Source organism: Brienomyrus brachyistius, unplaced genomic scaffold, assembly GCF_023856365.1.
Source record: "Brienomyrus brachyistius isolate T26 unplaced genomic scaffold, BBRACH_0.4 scaffold36, whole genome shotgun sequence".
NCBI classification, from domain to species: Eukaryota; Metazoa; Chordata; class Actinopteri; order Osteoglossiformes; family Mormyridae; genus Brienomyrus; species Brienomyrus brachyistius.
Genome location: NW_026042311.1, coordinates 2539346 through 2556852, shown reverse-complemented (window position 1 = coordinate 2556852; position 17507 = coordinate 2539346). Strand labels below are relative to the sequence as shown.

At 46.4% G+C, this 17507-nt stretch overlaps 2 protein-coding genes across 2 annotated transcripts in view; one reads left to right on the top strand and one right to left on the bottom strand.

Moving 5' to 3' along the window:
• Window positions 1-17507, top strand: part of LOC125721991 (E3 ubiquitin/ISG15 ligase TRIM25-like) — a 162884-nt gene that overhangs the window by 52274 nt on the left and 93103 nt on the right. The window lies entirely within an intron of this gene.
• The window catches only part of LOC125722026 (NLR family CARD domain-containing protein 3-like), a 65658-nt gene continuing 51882 nt past the window's right edge, over window positions 3732-17507 (bottom strand). Inside the window, exons 9-11 of the mRNA XM_048998275.1 lie at window positions 6624-6797; window positions 6460-6506; window positions 3732-4539 (exon numbers count right to left, since the gene is read on the bottom strand). Coding sequence (XP_048854232.1) covers window positions 4022-4539; window positions 6460-6506; window positions 6624-6797 — 739 coding nt within the window. The 3' untranslated portion in view covers window positions 3732-4021. The remainder of the gene's footprint in view (window positions 4540-6459; window positions 6507-6623; window positions 6798-17507) is intronic.

Here is a 17507-nt window from a genome sequence, read left to right as displayed (position 1 = left end):
TTCTGGTAACCCCTTCACCCTCTTCCTGACGGGCCTGACCCCGGCCAAGGGTCCTTGTGTCTGTGTCCCGTAAGGGGAGAGGGCACAGGTGCAGGGCTGGCGTCCCTCCCGCCCGGCCCCCTGGCTCGTCCTCCCGTTGCCCACTGGGGCTCCCTCGGGCTCCCCTTTCTTCCCCCGCCTTCTCTCCCTGCTCCCCTGCCTCTTTCCCTCCTTCCTTGGCTCCTTTCTCGGTCCCTCGTCCCTTCGTTCCTCCTGTTCCCGTCCCTGGTCCCTTTGTTCCTCCTCCTTTTCCTGTCCCTCGCTTTGTTCCTCCTGTTTCTGCTCCTTGTCCTCCTGGGTTCCCTTCGTTCACTCCCGGTCCTTTTGTCCCGCCTGTTCCCTCTGTGTCCCCTTTTCTGACCTGTTTGTCCACCTTTCCCGTCCTTTTTTTTTCTTTTCTTTCAGGTCCTGGTTCCCCAGTCTCGTCCTGTCCGTCGCCTCCTCCCAGGCGTGCCCGGTGCAGTTTGTCGACCCGGGATGGACTAAAAACGCTGTCCAAAACCATGCATGAGCACTCGGGCATAGACAGCATCTGGGATGAGTGGATGGTCTCGATGTTCGGTCAGTGGAAAGGGTTACTGAGTTCTCTCTTGCTATCGCTGGCTACATTCGCTGCCATATTGGTCACGTGTGGGTGCTGCTGCATCCCCTGCCTGCGAGCCCTGTCCATACGACTGATCACGTCCACCATAGAGAAATGTGACACCACTCCTCACCCTTCCGGATGGGGAGTAGGAGCTCAGGGAAGAAGACTTTCACCATAAGTAGTGATCTCCTAGCGGAGATCAAAAGGGGGAGTCGCAATTCCCCAATCGCACAGGTGATCTCTTTTCAGAGATGAAAAGGGGGAATTGTGGAGAGTGATATCTGCAGGGGAGTTCTCCATGGTTAGAGGTTAAGATACGATACGTCAGGCAGCACTAAAAGCTTTACCAGAATATGGATCCAATACTACAGTTTATGGATGAGAAAGGAAGCCCCAGACAGATGAGGTTTATACTAATTATCACCCCTTTGTACCTTTACAGAGTCTGCAGCATAATTCTTAGAACATAGTGCCTGTTTCCCCCCCCCCCCTTTTTATTTAATTTATTTAATTATTATTATTTTTTTTGTGCTTTACTTATTAATGGGAATTAGTTGTGGGGGTGTATGGTATGTGTTGTTTGTTTTTTTCTGTTATTTATCTGAAAAATTTTAATGCATAAAAAAATAAAGAAAACAATGACAAGATGCAAATAGTGTGGGCTGCAGTGAACATAAAATGCATATCTGGCAACCTCTCTAACTCCTCTTTGGACCCCAGAGCATCTGCCACTCATGACCCGTCACTGCTTTGGCCACCAGCTTCTCTCTGTATTCCAGCCCATACTTATCCAGACATAGAATAGAATAGAATAGAATAGAATAGAATAGAATAGAATAGAATAGAATAGAATGGCTACTTCATTGTCATTCAGAACATACACCGGTTAGTGCACGTCAGAGCAAAATTATGTTGCATTGACTCATCATCGGCCCAGCAGAGTCAATTAAAAAAGAATATAAAGTGGAATTAACATAGAATATGCATAAAAATATATTACCATGAGGTATTGGGAGTTCAGGAGTTTAATGGCTTGAGGAATAAAACTATTACAGAATCGGACTGTCCTGGTCCTGATGCTGAGCAACCAGACTTTTTACAGTGGGGTGGGGGTGGCTACAGGGAAAACAGTCCGTGGTGGGGGTGGGCGGAGTCTCTGATGATGTCACAGGCTCTGCTGAGACAGTGTTTGTGCGCAATGTCCTGGATGGTTGGAAGAGAAGTCCTGATGATCCTCTCTGCAGGCCTCACCACTCTCTGCAGCCATTTCCTGTCTGAGGCTTTCGAGCTACCAAACCAGATGGAGATACAGCTGGTCAGCACGCTCTCTATGGTGCCTCGGTAGAAGGTACTGAGGATGGGAGAGGAAAGCTCTCTTCATCCGGCGCAGGAAGTGCAAACGCTGCTGAGCCCGTTTACCCGGTGATGCTGTGTTTGGTGACCAGTCCAGACTGTCAGTTATCTGCACCCCCAGGAATCTGACGCTGCTGACCACCTCCACAGCACTGTTGTCAGTGACGAGTGCTGAATGACTGGGCTGTTTTCTCCTGAAGTCCCAGGGTTGGTTTCCGCCCAGGATTGGTTCCCGCCTGCTCCCGTTGTTCCTGGGATACGCAAATCTATATTATTCTATTATAAACTTATGATTAGTTACATCAAAGACGTGTGGGTAGCTTGCAAACCCTACAGACTATTTACAAGGTAATAAAACTGTTACATACATGTAAATGTGTGTGCAGATTTGTGTCGAATTGAAAATGTCACAGCATAAATTAACACAGATAAATTTAGTGGCTTTTGCCAGTCGTGGGTGGGAGGGGGAAATGGATTCAGTGTCTGTCTAAGTATCAATTTACTGCATCTGGGCCAGACAGATAAGGGGGGGGGGCAACCTGACCTTTTACAGTGGGGTGGGGGTGGCAAGGCTGCCTGGGCACCTACCCCTTCTGTCCGACGGGGGAGCAACCAGACGTTTTATTTTAATCCACTGAACCAGGAGAGTAACAGGACATAATTATATTTTCCAGTGTTTTTTGTGTCTGTTATGTCTCCTGTTAAATGATTATTATATACATTGATTGAGTGTCATTGTGTCAGTTATGTTCAGATGCAGTAATACAGTTAATTTTACTTAATCCAGCAGACTGTGGTTTCATTATGTTACTCAGTTACGCTTTGGGTGACGCTGCAGCAGGACATTAATAGGACAGAACAGAAAGCCTTTATTGTCATTGTACAGGGAGGAAATACAGTAAATGGACATAAATATATAATATATAAAATGTACATATACAGGAGAAGGGGATAGCCCCCCCCAATCAGGATTACATTTAATTACATTTTAGTCAGAGAAAAAAACTATTAAACTATATTTTTCATCTTTATTCAGCTCACTGAAGACAGTTATTTATTTTTTGTCAAACATACAGTACTGTGCAAAAGTCTTAGGCAGTCCAAAGAAATGTTTAAAGCTGTTTATCTGGGTAGCAAGTGTACTTTGGCTTAGAACAAAAAACACAATTTAACATCATAATGTGTGCAAATTCAGACACAATAAAAACCAGTAATAATTTCTTCTGTTTTCTAAAAAGTTACTGATATCTAGTTGGATGGCTAGATGAACACTGCTTCAGTTCCCAAACTTCTCCTCAGGGGCACCTCAGCCGTTCCATGATTTTGTTAAATTTCACCAACAGCTCAATTAAATAATTAAATATATTGATTTAAAAAGTCGGGGCGGCATGGTGGTGCAGTGGTTAGCACTGTTGCCTCACACCTCTGGGACCCGGGTTCAAGTGTCCGGGTTATATGTGTGTGGAGTTTGCATGTTCTCCCCTTGTCGTCGTGGGGTTTCCTCCGGGTACTCCGGTTTCCCCCCACAGTCCAAAAACATGCTGAGGCTAATTGGAGTTGCTGTATTGCCCGTAGGTGTGCATGTTTGAGTGACTGGTGTATGAGTGTGCCCTGCGATGGGCTGGTCCCCCATCCTGGGTTGTTCCCTGCCTCATGCCCATTGATTCCGGGATAGGCTCGGGACCCCCCGCAACCCAGTAGGATAAGCGGTTTGGAAAATGGATGGATGGATGGATTTAAAAAGTCGGTGAGAGATTGACTAGCTGTATGAGGTGTGTTAGTGGCCAAGTCAAAAAATACATGGCTGTACTGGACAGTCACTGCAAATACTAGGATGATTTTAGCAGAGGTTCTGAAATGGCGAAGCTGACACACTTTGACAGGCATCATATCATAGTTTTACACCAACAGGAGGATAATCTAAACATCATTTTCTTTGCCTGCCTAAGACTTTTGCACAGTACTGTACATTTCAGAGTAAAAAGGATTATAAAGGTTTAAAAGCAGAGATTTTACCCTTTTACCAGGAGAACCAGCAACACGTCACAGTGACACTGAGGAGTTTCTATGAACATAAAACCCTGGATAGAGGGACTCAGTGAATGAGGAGGTGAATCTGTGCAGGAAGGTCAGTCCATCAGAGGAGACTCTGTAGAAGGACAGAGCACCAGCCCCCCAGTCCAGATACACTCCTACTCTGTGGGGGCCTGAGGGCTTTATGGATATGAGAGTCTTTTTATTATTGTGCTGGACAGAGTAACTGTTAGTATAACAGCGCAGACACCATGACTTGTCATTGTATCCAAACACACAGTCACTCTCTCCTTTCCTCTTGATCCCTTTATAAGTCACTCCTATCAGGGCTGCATATCCATCCCACTCAGCCTCCCAGTAACAGCGGCCAGTCAGACTCTCTCTGCACAGAACTTGGGGGTAGCTGTCAAATCTCTCTGGACGATCAGGATATGGCTGCTCTGCCCCCCATGTCACCTTCCTGTTCCCCCCTGACAGAGACAGGTGTCTATGTGCTGTGTTGGGGTCCAGCATCAATTGGCAGGAGTCTGTAGGCAGGAGGAAGAATTATTAATCCCATCAGGCCGCCTGTACTTTATGTTTCTGTACGATATAAAAACAGCACAGCTTCCCCTAACGAAGCGGGAACTGAAGCTTATGAAACAGTTCAGGAAATGTCGGAGGGAAGAGCCGCCTGTCAAGTTTGGACCTGGATTCTGATACAAACGATGATTCCGGCGCCGGAGTTGCGCTCCATGAGGATCCAGTATTTACAGCGATTATCTGACATGGTCTTTAGTCACAGCAAAGCCGGTCTGAATGCATTTCACATGCATCGGCTTATTTCCGTGAAGCATGTCAGACTGTATCTACTGATCCGGGAGAAACACTGCAGTGTCAAGCGGGGTGGAAAGCCGGCAAACTAATGATAATACCGTCTACAAACCATCAATAAAAGCGGATTAAACTACACAGATCGTGCATCATGAAAAACAGGAAGGTTCTCATCAATTCAGAAAAATATTGCTCTGAAAAACGGGATTATTATCTCATTAATTCGGAAAAACAGAATTGATTTTTTCCCAGATGAATGCAATACGCTTCCATAGAGAACCGCTTACCGCACGCGTGACTGTAGATGCTGCGCCACTGCCGCGAGGCGTGAGCCCCGCATCTTGCGCACGCAAGCGGCTGCTCTAATCTGTTAACATGGGCGCCAAAATTAAATTTGATATTTTCCGCCGCACATCCAGTGTGTCCATCCCTCCATCCATTGTCCAAACCGCTTATCCTACTGGGTCGCGGGGGTTCCGGAGCCTATCCCGGAGGCAGGGAACAACCCAGGATGGGGGGCCAGCCCATCGCAGGGCACACTCACACACCATTCACTCTCACATGCACACCTACGGGCAATTTAGCAACTCCAATTAGCTTCAACATGTTTTTGGACTGTGGGGGGAAACCGGAGTACCCGGAGGAAACCCCACGACGACATGGGAGAACATGCAAACTCCACACTCATGTGACCCAGGCGGAGACTCGAACCGGGGTCCATCCAGTGTGTCCCGGGTGCTAATTTCTTTTAGCACCGTGGATCAGGAGAACTTTTTAATATTCATGAGTGAAGCCCTACACGATTGGCTAGCTGATTAATATTTATGAGAGGGGCACTACTTCATTGGCCAGTTAACATCGACTTGTGCTGCCTGTTTCTTCTACCTAAAGCAGGGGTGTCCAAATCCAGTCCTGGGGGGCCGGTACCCTGTGCAGCAAAGTTCTGTCCCTGTTCCACCATAAATAATTCAGCACAAGAGCTGTGTGGTTATTAGCACAAGGAGTTGAATCAGGTGTGTTAAATGAGGGGAAACCCAAAAATGTGCAGGACTCTGGCCCTCCAGGACTGGATTTGGACTCCCCTGGTTTAAGGGATTCAGTGACCAATCAGTAATATTCTCTCATGAATATTAATAAGTGTTACAGAGCTACCCTGTAAAAATGCAAATTCACATTTTGCATTTGAGAGAGTCCGGTGTCACTGCCTACGGCTGCCGTCTTAGGACAATACTAACGAATCTTACACAGAAAACACATACACTAATGGCATCTGCAAAAAGAACAAATGCAAAGGATTCTTTTTTTGTGAAATTAAAGATGTATAACTAATTCAGAATATATTTAACCATCCTACACTCCCACACAAACACGAAGACAATATGAGCAGCTGTAAAGCATTTGTAAAAAATATTTTTTAAAATGATTAAATGAATTGATAGTGTTTTTGGTGATGATTCTGATATTTTGTTTCTCGTTTGGATGTTGTCTAAAATGACACGAAACTCACCTAAACACAAACATGGAAATCCATCTACACACTGTGCAAAAAGCCACACTCATCACAACAATTGTGTGAATACAACCATAACATAGTATTAATGGTATTATTAATAAAAACATGCAAACACACTTACATTTCTGTAAGCCTGGTCTGGTCCTGCACTCTCCCCCGTGATCCACACTATAGGAGAAGCAGAATGACATAGTACTACTGCTGTATCCATTTATTTATTGGTGCCTCTTCTTCACATACATGCATAAGTATCTGTAGCCTGTCAGACACACACTCTGTACTCACTGCAGCTTCTCCAGTTTACAGCTGGGATCCTCCAGTACAGCAGAGAGCAGCTTCACTCCTGAGTCTCCTGGGTCATTGTAGCTCAGATCCAGCTCTCTCAGGTGTGAGGGGTTTGACCTCAGAGCTGAAGCCAGGGAAGAACAGCCTTCTTCTGTGACTCTACAGCCTGACAGTCTGCAGGAAGATGGAAAAAAATCCACAATAAATAAGATCACCTGACCATTACAAGCATTAATTTTAAGCAAAAGTGACTCCTCTAATAAATATTTCAATAGTCATGCAAAATTAACAATATCTTCTGAACATTTTATAAGAACCTATACTTCTCAGAATAAGAACCAGATCCAGCTGATATAGAATCATTTTTAAATAATCTAGACTTACCCATATTAACCAATGAAACAGCAGATGCCCTTGACACCAGAGGTGGAGATTTCAGGTCCAGAGAGTACAAATCCAGACCAAGATTTTGTTTCAACCAACCAGATGAATATAAAGAGTCACAGTCACAGAGACTCAACTGGTTTGTTGAAACAAAATCTTGGTCTGGATTTGTACTCCCTGGACCTGACATCTCCACCTCTGCTTGATGCACCATTAACATCAGAAGAATTCCATAAGGTCCTCAACCAAATGCCTAACAACCAATCGCCAGACCGGATGGTTACCCTGCAGAAATCTATACACATTTTTGGGGCATATTATCTCCACTCTTCAATAGACTGGTAAGAGAAATTAAACACGCATCACAAATCCCATTAAATATGAGTGCAGCGACCATTACAGTGTTATTGAGACCTGATAGAGACCCAACACAACCCTCCAGTTACCCACCACTCTCACTCATAAATACAGACTTGAAAATCATTACGAAACCTCTTGCCACTCAGTTACAGTCATTCCTACTACAATCCATCATGATCAGACAGATTTCATCAAGACCAGACATGCCTCAGACAACATCCATAGATTATTTAATTTAGTCAATACTGCTCAGCATACCCATACTAAAACCATGATTAAATCATTAGATGCAGAAACGACTCACAGATAATTATCTGCATGCTCTGAGGGCCTGTATACCTGTTCACAATGTACAATGGGTGTCACAGATAATTATCTGCATGCTCTCTTGGCCTGTATACCTGTTCACAGTGTACAATGGGTGTCACAGATAATTATCTTCATGCTCTCTTGGCCTGTATACCTGCTCACAGTGCACTACGGGTGTCACAAATAATTATCTGGATGCTCTATTGGCTGGTATACCTGTTCACAGTGCACCATGGGTGTCACAGATAATTGTCTGTATGCTGTATGCCTGCTCACAGTGCACCATGGGTGTCACAGATAATTATCTGCATGCTCTGTGGGCCTGTATACCTGCTCACAGTGCACCATGGGTGTCACAGATAATTATCTACATGCTCTGTTGGCCTGTATACCTGCTCACAGTGCACCATGGGTGTCACAGATAATTATCTGCATGCTCTGTTGGCCTGTATACCTGTTCACAGTGCACTATGGGTGTCACAGATAATTATCTGCATGCTCTGTTGGCCTGTATACCTGCTCACAGTGGACCATGGCTGTCACAAATAATTATCTGCATGCTCTGTGGGCCCGTATACCTGCTCACAATGTACCATGAGCGTCACAGATAATTATCTACATGCTCTGTGGGCCCGTCTACCTGTTCACAGTGCACCGTGCGTGTCACAGATAATTATGAACATGCTCTGTTGGTCGGTATACCTGCTCACAGTGCACCATGGCTGTCACAGATAATTATCTGCATGCTCTGTTGGCCTGTATACCTGCACACAGTGCACCATGGGTGTCACAGATAATTATCTGCATGCTCTCTTGGCCTGTATACCTGTTCACAGTGTACAATGGGTGTCACAGATAATTATCTTCATGCTCTCTTGGCCTGTATACCTGCTCACAGTGCACTACGGGTGTCACAAATAATTATCTGGATGCTCTATTGGCTGGTATACCTGTTCACAGTGCACCATGGGTGTCACAGATAATTGTCTGTATGCTATATGCCTGCTCACAATGCACTACGGGTGTCGCAAATAATTATCTGCATGCTCTGTGGGCCTGTATACCTGCTCACAGTGCACCATGGGTGTCACAGATAATTATCTACATGCTCTGTTGGCCTGTATACCTGCTCACAGTGCACCATGGGTGTCACAGATAATTATCTGCATGCTCTGTGGGCCTGTATACCTGCTCACAGTGCACCATGGGTGTCACAGATAATTATGAACATGCTCGGTTGGTCTGTGTACCTGCTCACAGTGCACCATGGCTGTCACAGATAATTATCTGCATGCTCTGTTGGCCTGTTTACCTGCTCACAGTGCACCATGGGTGTCACAGATAATTATCTACATGCTCTGTTGGCCTGTATACCTGCTCACAGTGCTCCATGGGGGTCACAGATAATTATCTGCATGCTCTGTTGGCCTGTATACCTGCTCACAATGTACCATGGGTGTCACAGATAATTATTTGCATGCTCTGTTGGCCTGTATACCTTCTCACAGTGCACCATGGCTATCACAGATAATTATCTGCATCCTCTGTTGGCCTGTATACCCACTCACAGTGCACCATGGGTGCCACAGATAATTATCTGCATGCTCTGTGGGCCCGTCTACCTGTTCACAGTGCACCATGCGTGTCACAGATAATTATGAACATGCTCTGTTGGCCTGTATACCCTCTCACAGTGCACCGTGCGTGTCACAGATAATCATGAACATGCTCTGTTGGCCTGTATACCCTCTCACAGTGCACCATGGCTGTCACAGATAATTATCTGCATGCTCTGTTGGCCTGTAAACCTCCTCACAGTGCACCATGGCTGTCACAGATAATTATCCTCATGCTCTGTGGGCCCGTATACCTGCTCACAGTGTAGCATGGGTGTCACAGATAATTTTCTGCATGCTCTGATGGCCTGTATACCTGCTCACAGTGCTCCATGGGTGTCACAGAATATTCTGCATGCTCTGATGGCCTGTATACCTGCACACAGTGCTCCATGAGTGGCACAGATAATTATCTGCATGCTCTGCGGGCCTGTATACCTGCTTACAGTGTACAATGGGTGTCACAGATAATTTTCCGCATGCTCTGATGGCCTGTATACCTGTTCACAGTGCTCCATGGGTGTCACAGATAATTATCTGCATGCTCTGTGGGCCCGCATACCTGCTCACAGTGTACCATGGGTGTCACAAATAATTATCTGCATGCTCTGTTGCCCAGTATACCTGCTCACAGTGCACCATGGGTGTCACAGATAATTAACTGCATGCTCCGTTGGCCTGTACACCTGCTCACAGTCTACAATGGGTGTCACAGATAATTATCTGCATGTTCTGTTGGCCTGTATACCTGCTCACAGTGCACCATGGGTGTCACAGATAATTATCTGCACGTTCTGTTGGCCTGTTTACCTGCTCACAGTGTACAGTGGGTGTCACAGATAATTATCTGCATGCTCTGTGGGCCTGTATACCTGTTCACAGTGCACCATGGGTGTCACAGATAATTATCTGCATGCTCTGTTGGCCTGTATACCCTCTCACAGTGCACCATGGCTGTCACAGATAATTATCTGCATGCTCTGTTGGCCTGTATACCCTCTCACAGTGCACCATGGCTGTCACAGATAATTATCTGCATGCTCTGTTGGCCTGTATACCTGCTCACAATGTACCATGGGTGTCACAGATAATTATTTGCATGCTCTGTTGGCCTGTATACCTGCTCAAAGTGCACCATGGCTGTCACAGATAATTATCTGCATGCTCTGTTGGCCTGTATACCCGCTCACAGTGCACCATGGGTGCCACAGATAATTATCTGCATGCTCTGTGGGCCCGTATACCTGCTCACAATGTACCATGAGCGTCACAGATAATTATCTGCATGCTCTGTGGGCCCGTCTACCTGTTCACAGTGCACCGTGCCTGTCACAGATAATTATGAACATGTTCTGTTGGTCTGTATACCTGCTCACAGTGCACCATGGCTGTCACAGATAATTATCTGCATGCTCTGTTGGCCTGTATACCTGCTCACAGTGCACCATGGGTGTCACAGATAATTATCGTCATGCTCTGTGGTCCTGTATACCTGCTCACAATGTACCATGAGCATCACAGATAATTATCTGCATGCTCTGTGGGCCCGTCTACCTGTTCACAGTGCACCGTGCCTGTCACAGATAATTATGAACATGCTCTGTTGGTCTGTATACCTGCTCACAGTGCACCATGGGTGTCACAGATAATTATCTTCATGCTCTGTTGGCCTGTATACCTGCTCACAGTGCTCCATGAGTGTCACAGATAATTATCTGCATGCTCTGTGGGCCTGTATACCTGCTCACAGTGCTCCATGAGTGTCACAGATAATTATTTGCATGCTATGTGGTCCTGTATACCTGTTCACAGTGCTCCATGAGTGTCACAGATAATTATTTGCATGCTCTGCGGGCCTGTATACCTGTTTACACATGTACAATGGGTGTCACAGATAATTTTCTGCATGCCCTGATGGCCTGTATACCTGCTCCCAGTGCTCCATGGGTGTCACAGATAATTTTCTGCATGCCCTGATGGCCTGTATACCTGCTCCCAGTGCTCCATGGGTGTCACAGATAATTATCCTCATGCTCTGTGGGCCCGTATACCTGCTCAGAATGTAGCATGGGTGTCACAGATAATTATCTGCATGTTCTGTTGGCCTGTATACCTGTTCACAGTGCACCGTGCCTGTCACAGATAATTATGAACATGTTCTGTTGGTCTGTATACCTGCTCCCAGTGCTCCATGGGTGTCACAGATAATTATCCTCATGCTCTGTGGGCCTGTATACCTGCTCACAGTGTACAATGGGTGTCACAGATAATTATCTGCATGCTCTGTTGGCCTGTATACCTGCTCACAGTGCACCATGGGTGTCACAGATAATTATCTGCATGCTCTGTTGGCCTGTATACCTGCTCACAGTGTACAGTGGGTGTCACAGATAATTATCTGCATGCTCTGTGGGCCTGTATACCTGCTCACAGTGTACAATGGGTGTCACATATAATTATCTGCATGCTCTGATGGCCTGTATACCTGCTCACAGTGCTCCATGGGTGTCACAGAATTTTCTGCATGCTCTGATGGCCTGTATACCTGCACACAGTGCTCCTTGAGTGTCACAGATAGTTATCTGCATGCTCTGCGGGCCTGTATACCTGCTTACAGTGTACAATGGGTGTCACAGATAATTTTCCGCATGCTCTGATGGCCTGAATACCTGTTCACAGTGCTCCATGGGTGTCACAGATAATTATCTGCATGCTCTGTGGGCCCGCATACCTGCTCACAGTGTACCATGGGTGTCACAGATAATTATCTGCATGCTCTGTTGGCCAGTATACCTGCTCACAGTGCACCATGGGTGTCACAGATAATTAACTGCATGTTCTGTTGGCCTGTATACCTGCTCACAGTGTACAATGGGTGTCACAGATAATTATCTGCATGTTCTGTTGGCCTGTATACCTGCTCACAGTGCACCATGGGTGTCACAAATAATTATCTGCATGCTCTGTTTGCCTGTATACCCTCTCACATTGCACCATGGGTGTCACAGGTAATTATGTTCTCTGTAGTTGAAAGATCTGGACTGCAGGCAGGCCAATTCAGCACCCGGACTCTTCTTCTGTTCTCTTCTGTGGTTTTGCATTGTCCTGCTGAAATACACAAGGCCTTCCATGAAACAGACGTCCTCTGGAGGGGAGTATATCCATCCATCCATTTTCCAAACCGCTTATCCTACTGGGTCGCGGGGGTCCGGAGCCTATCCTAGAAGCAATGGGCACGAGGCAGGGAACAACTCAGGATGAGGGGCCAGCATGTGTAGCCTCAGCATGTTTTTGGACTGTGGGGGGAAACCGGAGTACCTAGAGGAAACCCCACGACGACATGGGGAGAACATGCAAACTCCGCACACATGTGACCCAGGCAGACACTAGCACCCGGGTCCCAGAGGTGTGAGGCAACAGTGCTAACCACTGCACCACCATGCCCCCATAGAACACTTTCCCTCTTTGAAACAGTCATTTTCAAATGAGTCTTGGCCCACAGGACACGACGGCGCTGATTCTGTTTACCGACTGTGGTTTCTGGAAGTATTCCTGAGCCTATTTAGTAATGTCATTGACACAATCATGCCGATGAGTGATGCGGAGTCGTCTGAGGGCCCAAAGACCACGGGCATCCAATACAGGTCTTTGGCCTTGTTCTTTACGCACAGAGATATCTCCAGATTTTCTCAAATTTTTTGATGGATGATGAGATTTGCAAATCCTTTGCAATTTCACGTTGAGGAACATTGTTTTTACAGTATCCCACAATCTTTTTATACACTCTTACACAGATTGGAAAGCCTCTGCCCATCTTTACTTCTGAGAGACTCCGCCTCTCTGACATCCCTTTTAATGCTAATCAGGTTACAGACCTGTTATCAATTAACTTAATTAGTTGCTAGATGTTCTCCCAGCTGAGTCTTTTTAAACTTTCTTGCTTTTTCAGCCATTTGTTGTCCCTGTACCGACTTTTTTGGGACATGTAGCAGGCATCAAATTTTAAATGAGCTCATTTACTGAATAAAGGTCTACAATTTCCCAGTTTGAACATTTGTTATATTATCTATGTTCTGTTGTGAATAAAATATAGGCTCATGTGATTTGAAAGTGTTTTAGTTGTCATTTCATTCAAATTTTAAGAACTTTTCTGGAATTCGGGTTGTTTGTATGTTTGCTGATGTTTGTAGCAAAATATTTTGTGGATAAAAGCTACCTCAGTGTCCCCCCCTTCTTACTTTTTTGCTGTTGTTTTTATTAATTATTTTTATTTCTGTTAGATTCATGTAATGTTTCAATCATTACAGATATGTATGAAAGTGTGTCTGTGTATGTATGGACACATGCATTTTTCCCTCTTCATCTTTTCTGACGGGTTTTTCACTAGTTTTGCATTTGGTGACGGTCAGTGTCACTACTGGTAGCATGAGGCGATACCTGGAGCCTACAGAGGTTGCACAGGTATTCCAACTCCTCCAGGATGGCACATCAATACGTGCCATTGCCAGAAGGTTTGCTGTGTCTCCCAGGACAATCTCAAGGGCATGGAGGAGATTCCAAGAGACAGGCAGATACTCAAGGAGAGCTGGACAGGGCTGTAGAAGGTCCTTAACCCATCAGCAGGACCAGCATCTGCTCCTTTGTGCAAGGAGGAACAGGATGAACACTGCTGGAGCCCTACAAAATGACCTCCATCAGGCCACTGGTGTGAATGTTTCTGATTGTTTGGTCAGAGATAGACTTCATGAGGTTGGCTTGAGGGCCCAACGTCCTCTAGTGGGCCCTGTGCTCACTGCCCAGCACTATGGAGCTTGATTGGTATTTGCCATAGAATACCAGAATTTGCAGTTCTGCCACTGGTGCCCTGTGCTTTTCACAGATGAGAGCAGGTTCACCCTGAGCACATGTGACAGACGTGAAAGGGTCTGGAGAAGCCATGGAGAACGTTATGCTGCCTGCAGCATTGTTCAGCATGACCGCTTTCGTGGTTGGTCAGTGATGGTCTGGGGAGGCATATCCATGGAGGGACGCACAGTCCTCTACAGGATAGACAACGGCACCTTGACTGCCATTAGGTATCAGGATTAAATCCTTGAACCCACTGTCAGAGCCTATGCTGGTGCAGTGGGTCCTGGGTTCCTCCTGGTGCACGACAATGCCCAGACTCATGTGGCAAGAGCACGTAGGCAGTCCCTGGAGGATGAAGGAATTGATACCATTGACTGCCCCCCATGCTCGCCTGACCTAAATCCAATATAACACCTCTGGGACATTATGTTTCGTCCATCCGATGCCACCAGGTTGCACCTCAGACTGTCCAGAAGCTCAGTGATACCCTGGTCCAGATCTGAGAGGAGATCCCCCAGGACACCATGTGTGGTCTCATTAGGACCATGCCCCGACATTGTTAGGCATGCATACAACCATGTGGGGGCCATACAAACTACTGAGTATGATTCTGAGTTACTGTAATGAAATTTCAGCAAAATGGACTAGCCTGCTGCATCATTTTTCACTTTGATTTTCGGGGTGTCTTTGAATTCAGCCCTCTGTAGGTTGATAATTTCATTTCCATCAAACGATATGGCATCCTTTCGTTCCTAACACATTATCCAGCATGATTTTTTCCCCATTGATATCTGTTGTGTTTTCAAAGTGTTCCTTTAATTTTTTTGAGCAAGGTATATGTATAATAAGTTACTTAATTACTAATTTCTTTTTGACAATTATGGCTCCTATCATCCACAATCATCATATATAAATACAATCCTGTTTTTGTATTTTTCCTTCTTTGCATTTTTCTCCTTTTCTTTTCCTCTCCCCTCTACGACTCCTCACATTAAATACTGACTTCACTCGCCCCCCAGTCCTGCCACTTCCACTAGCCCCTAGTTTGGGGGAGTGGTTCTTTTCCCCTGTGCCTCTGGGTGGGGCAGGTCACCTAATGCACTGGGGGTGGGGTGTCACAGACACTCTCACACACGTGTACCCTGTCACAGACACTCTCATACACACGTACCCTGCCACAGACACTCTCATACACACGTACCCTGCCACAGACACTCTCACACACGCGTACCCTGTCACAGACACTCTCACACACACGTACCCTGTCAGACACTCTCATACATATGTACGCTGTCACAAACACTCTGATACACGTGTACCCTGCCGCAGACACTCTCACACACACGTACACTGTCACAGACACTCTAATACATACGTACCCTGTCACAGAAAGTCTCATACAAACATACACTGTCACAGACACTCTCACACACACGTACACTGTCACAGACACTCTCATACATACGTACACTGTCACAGACACTCTCATACACGCGTACCCTGTCGCAGATACTCTCACACACACGTACCCTGTCGCAGACACCCTCATAAATACGTACACTGTCACAGACACTTTCATACACGCGTACCCTGCCACAGACACTCTCACACACAAGTACCCTGTCGCAGACACTCTCACACACACGTACCCTGCCGCAGACACTCTGACACACACGTACACTGTCACAGACACTCTCACACACGTGAACCCTGCCGCAGACACTCTCACACACAAGTACCCAGTCGCAGACACTTTCACACACACGTACCTTGTCACAGACACTCTCACACACGTGAACCCTGCCGCAGACACTCTCACACACACGTACCCTGTCGCAGACACTCTAATACATACGTACCCTGTCACAGACACTCTCATACACGCGTACCCTGCCGCAGACACTCTCACACACACGAACACTGTCACAAACATTCTCACACACACGTACCTTGTCTCAGACACTCTCATACATACATACACTGTAAAAGACACTCTCACACACGTGAACCCTGCCGCAGACACTCTCATACATATGTACGCTCTCACAAACACTCTGATACACGTGTACCCTGCCGCAGACACTCTCACACACACGTACACTGTCACAGACACTCTAATACATACGTACCCTGTCACAGAAAGTCTCATACAAACATACACTGTCACAGACACTCTCACACACACGTACACTGTCACAGACACTCTCATACATACGTACCCTGTCACAGACACTCTCATACATACGTACCCTGCCGCAGACACTCTCACACACACGTACACTGTCACAGGCACTCTCATACATACGTACACGGTCACAGACACTCTCACACACACGTACACTGTCACAGACACTCTCATACATACGTACACTGTCACAGACACTCTAATACATACGTACCCTGTCACAGACACTCTCATACATACGTACACTGTCACAGACACTCTAATACATACGTACCCTGTCACAGACACTCTCATACATACGTACCCTGACGCAGACACTCTCACACACACGTACACTGTCACAGACACTCTCATACATACGTACACTGTCACAGACACTCTAATACATACGTACCCTGTCAGACACTCTCATACATACGTACACTGTCACAGACACTCTCACACAAACGTACACTGTCACAGACACTCTCACACACGTGAACCTTGCCGCAGACACTCGCAAACATACGTACCCTGTCACAGACAATCTCATACACGTGTACCCTGCCGCAGACACTCTCACTCACACGTACACTGTCACAGACACTCTCACACATACGTACACTGTCACAGACACTCTCATACACGCGTACCCTGTCGCAGATACTCTCACACACACGTACCCTGTCGCAGACACCCTCATAAATACGTACACTGTCACAGACACTTTCATACACGCGTACCCTGCCACAGACACTCTCACACACAAGTACCCTGTCGCAGACACTCTCACACACACGTACCCTGCCGCAGACACTCTGACACACACGTACACTGTCACAGACACTCTCATACAAACGTACACTGTCACAGACACTCTCACACACGTGAACCCTGCCGCAGACACTCTCACACACAAGTACCCAGTCGCAGACACTTTCACACACACGTACCTTGTCACAGACACTCTCACACACGTGAACCCTGCCGCAGACACTCTCACACACACGTACCCTGTCGCAGACACTCTAATACATACGTACCCTGTCACAGACACTCTCATACACGCGTACCCTGCCGCAGACACTCTCACACACACGAACACTGTCACAAACATTCTCACACACACGTACCTTGTCTCAGACACTCTCATACATACATACACTGTAAAAGACACTCTCACACACGTGAACCCTGCCGCAG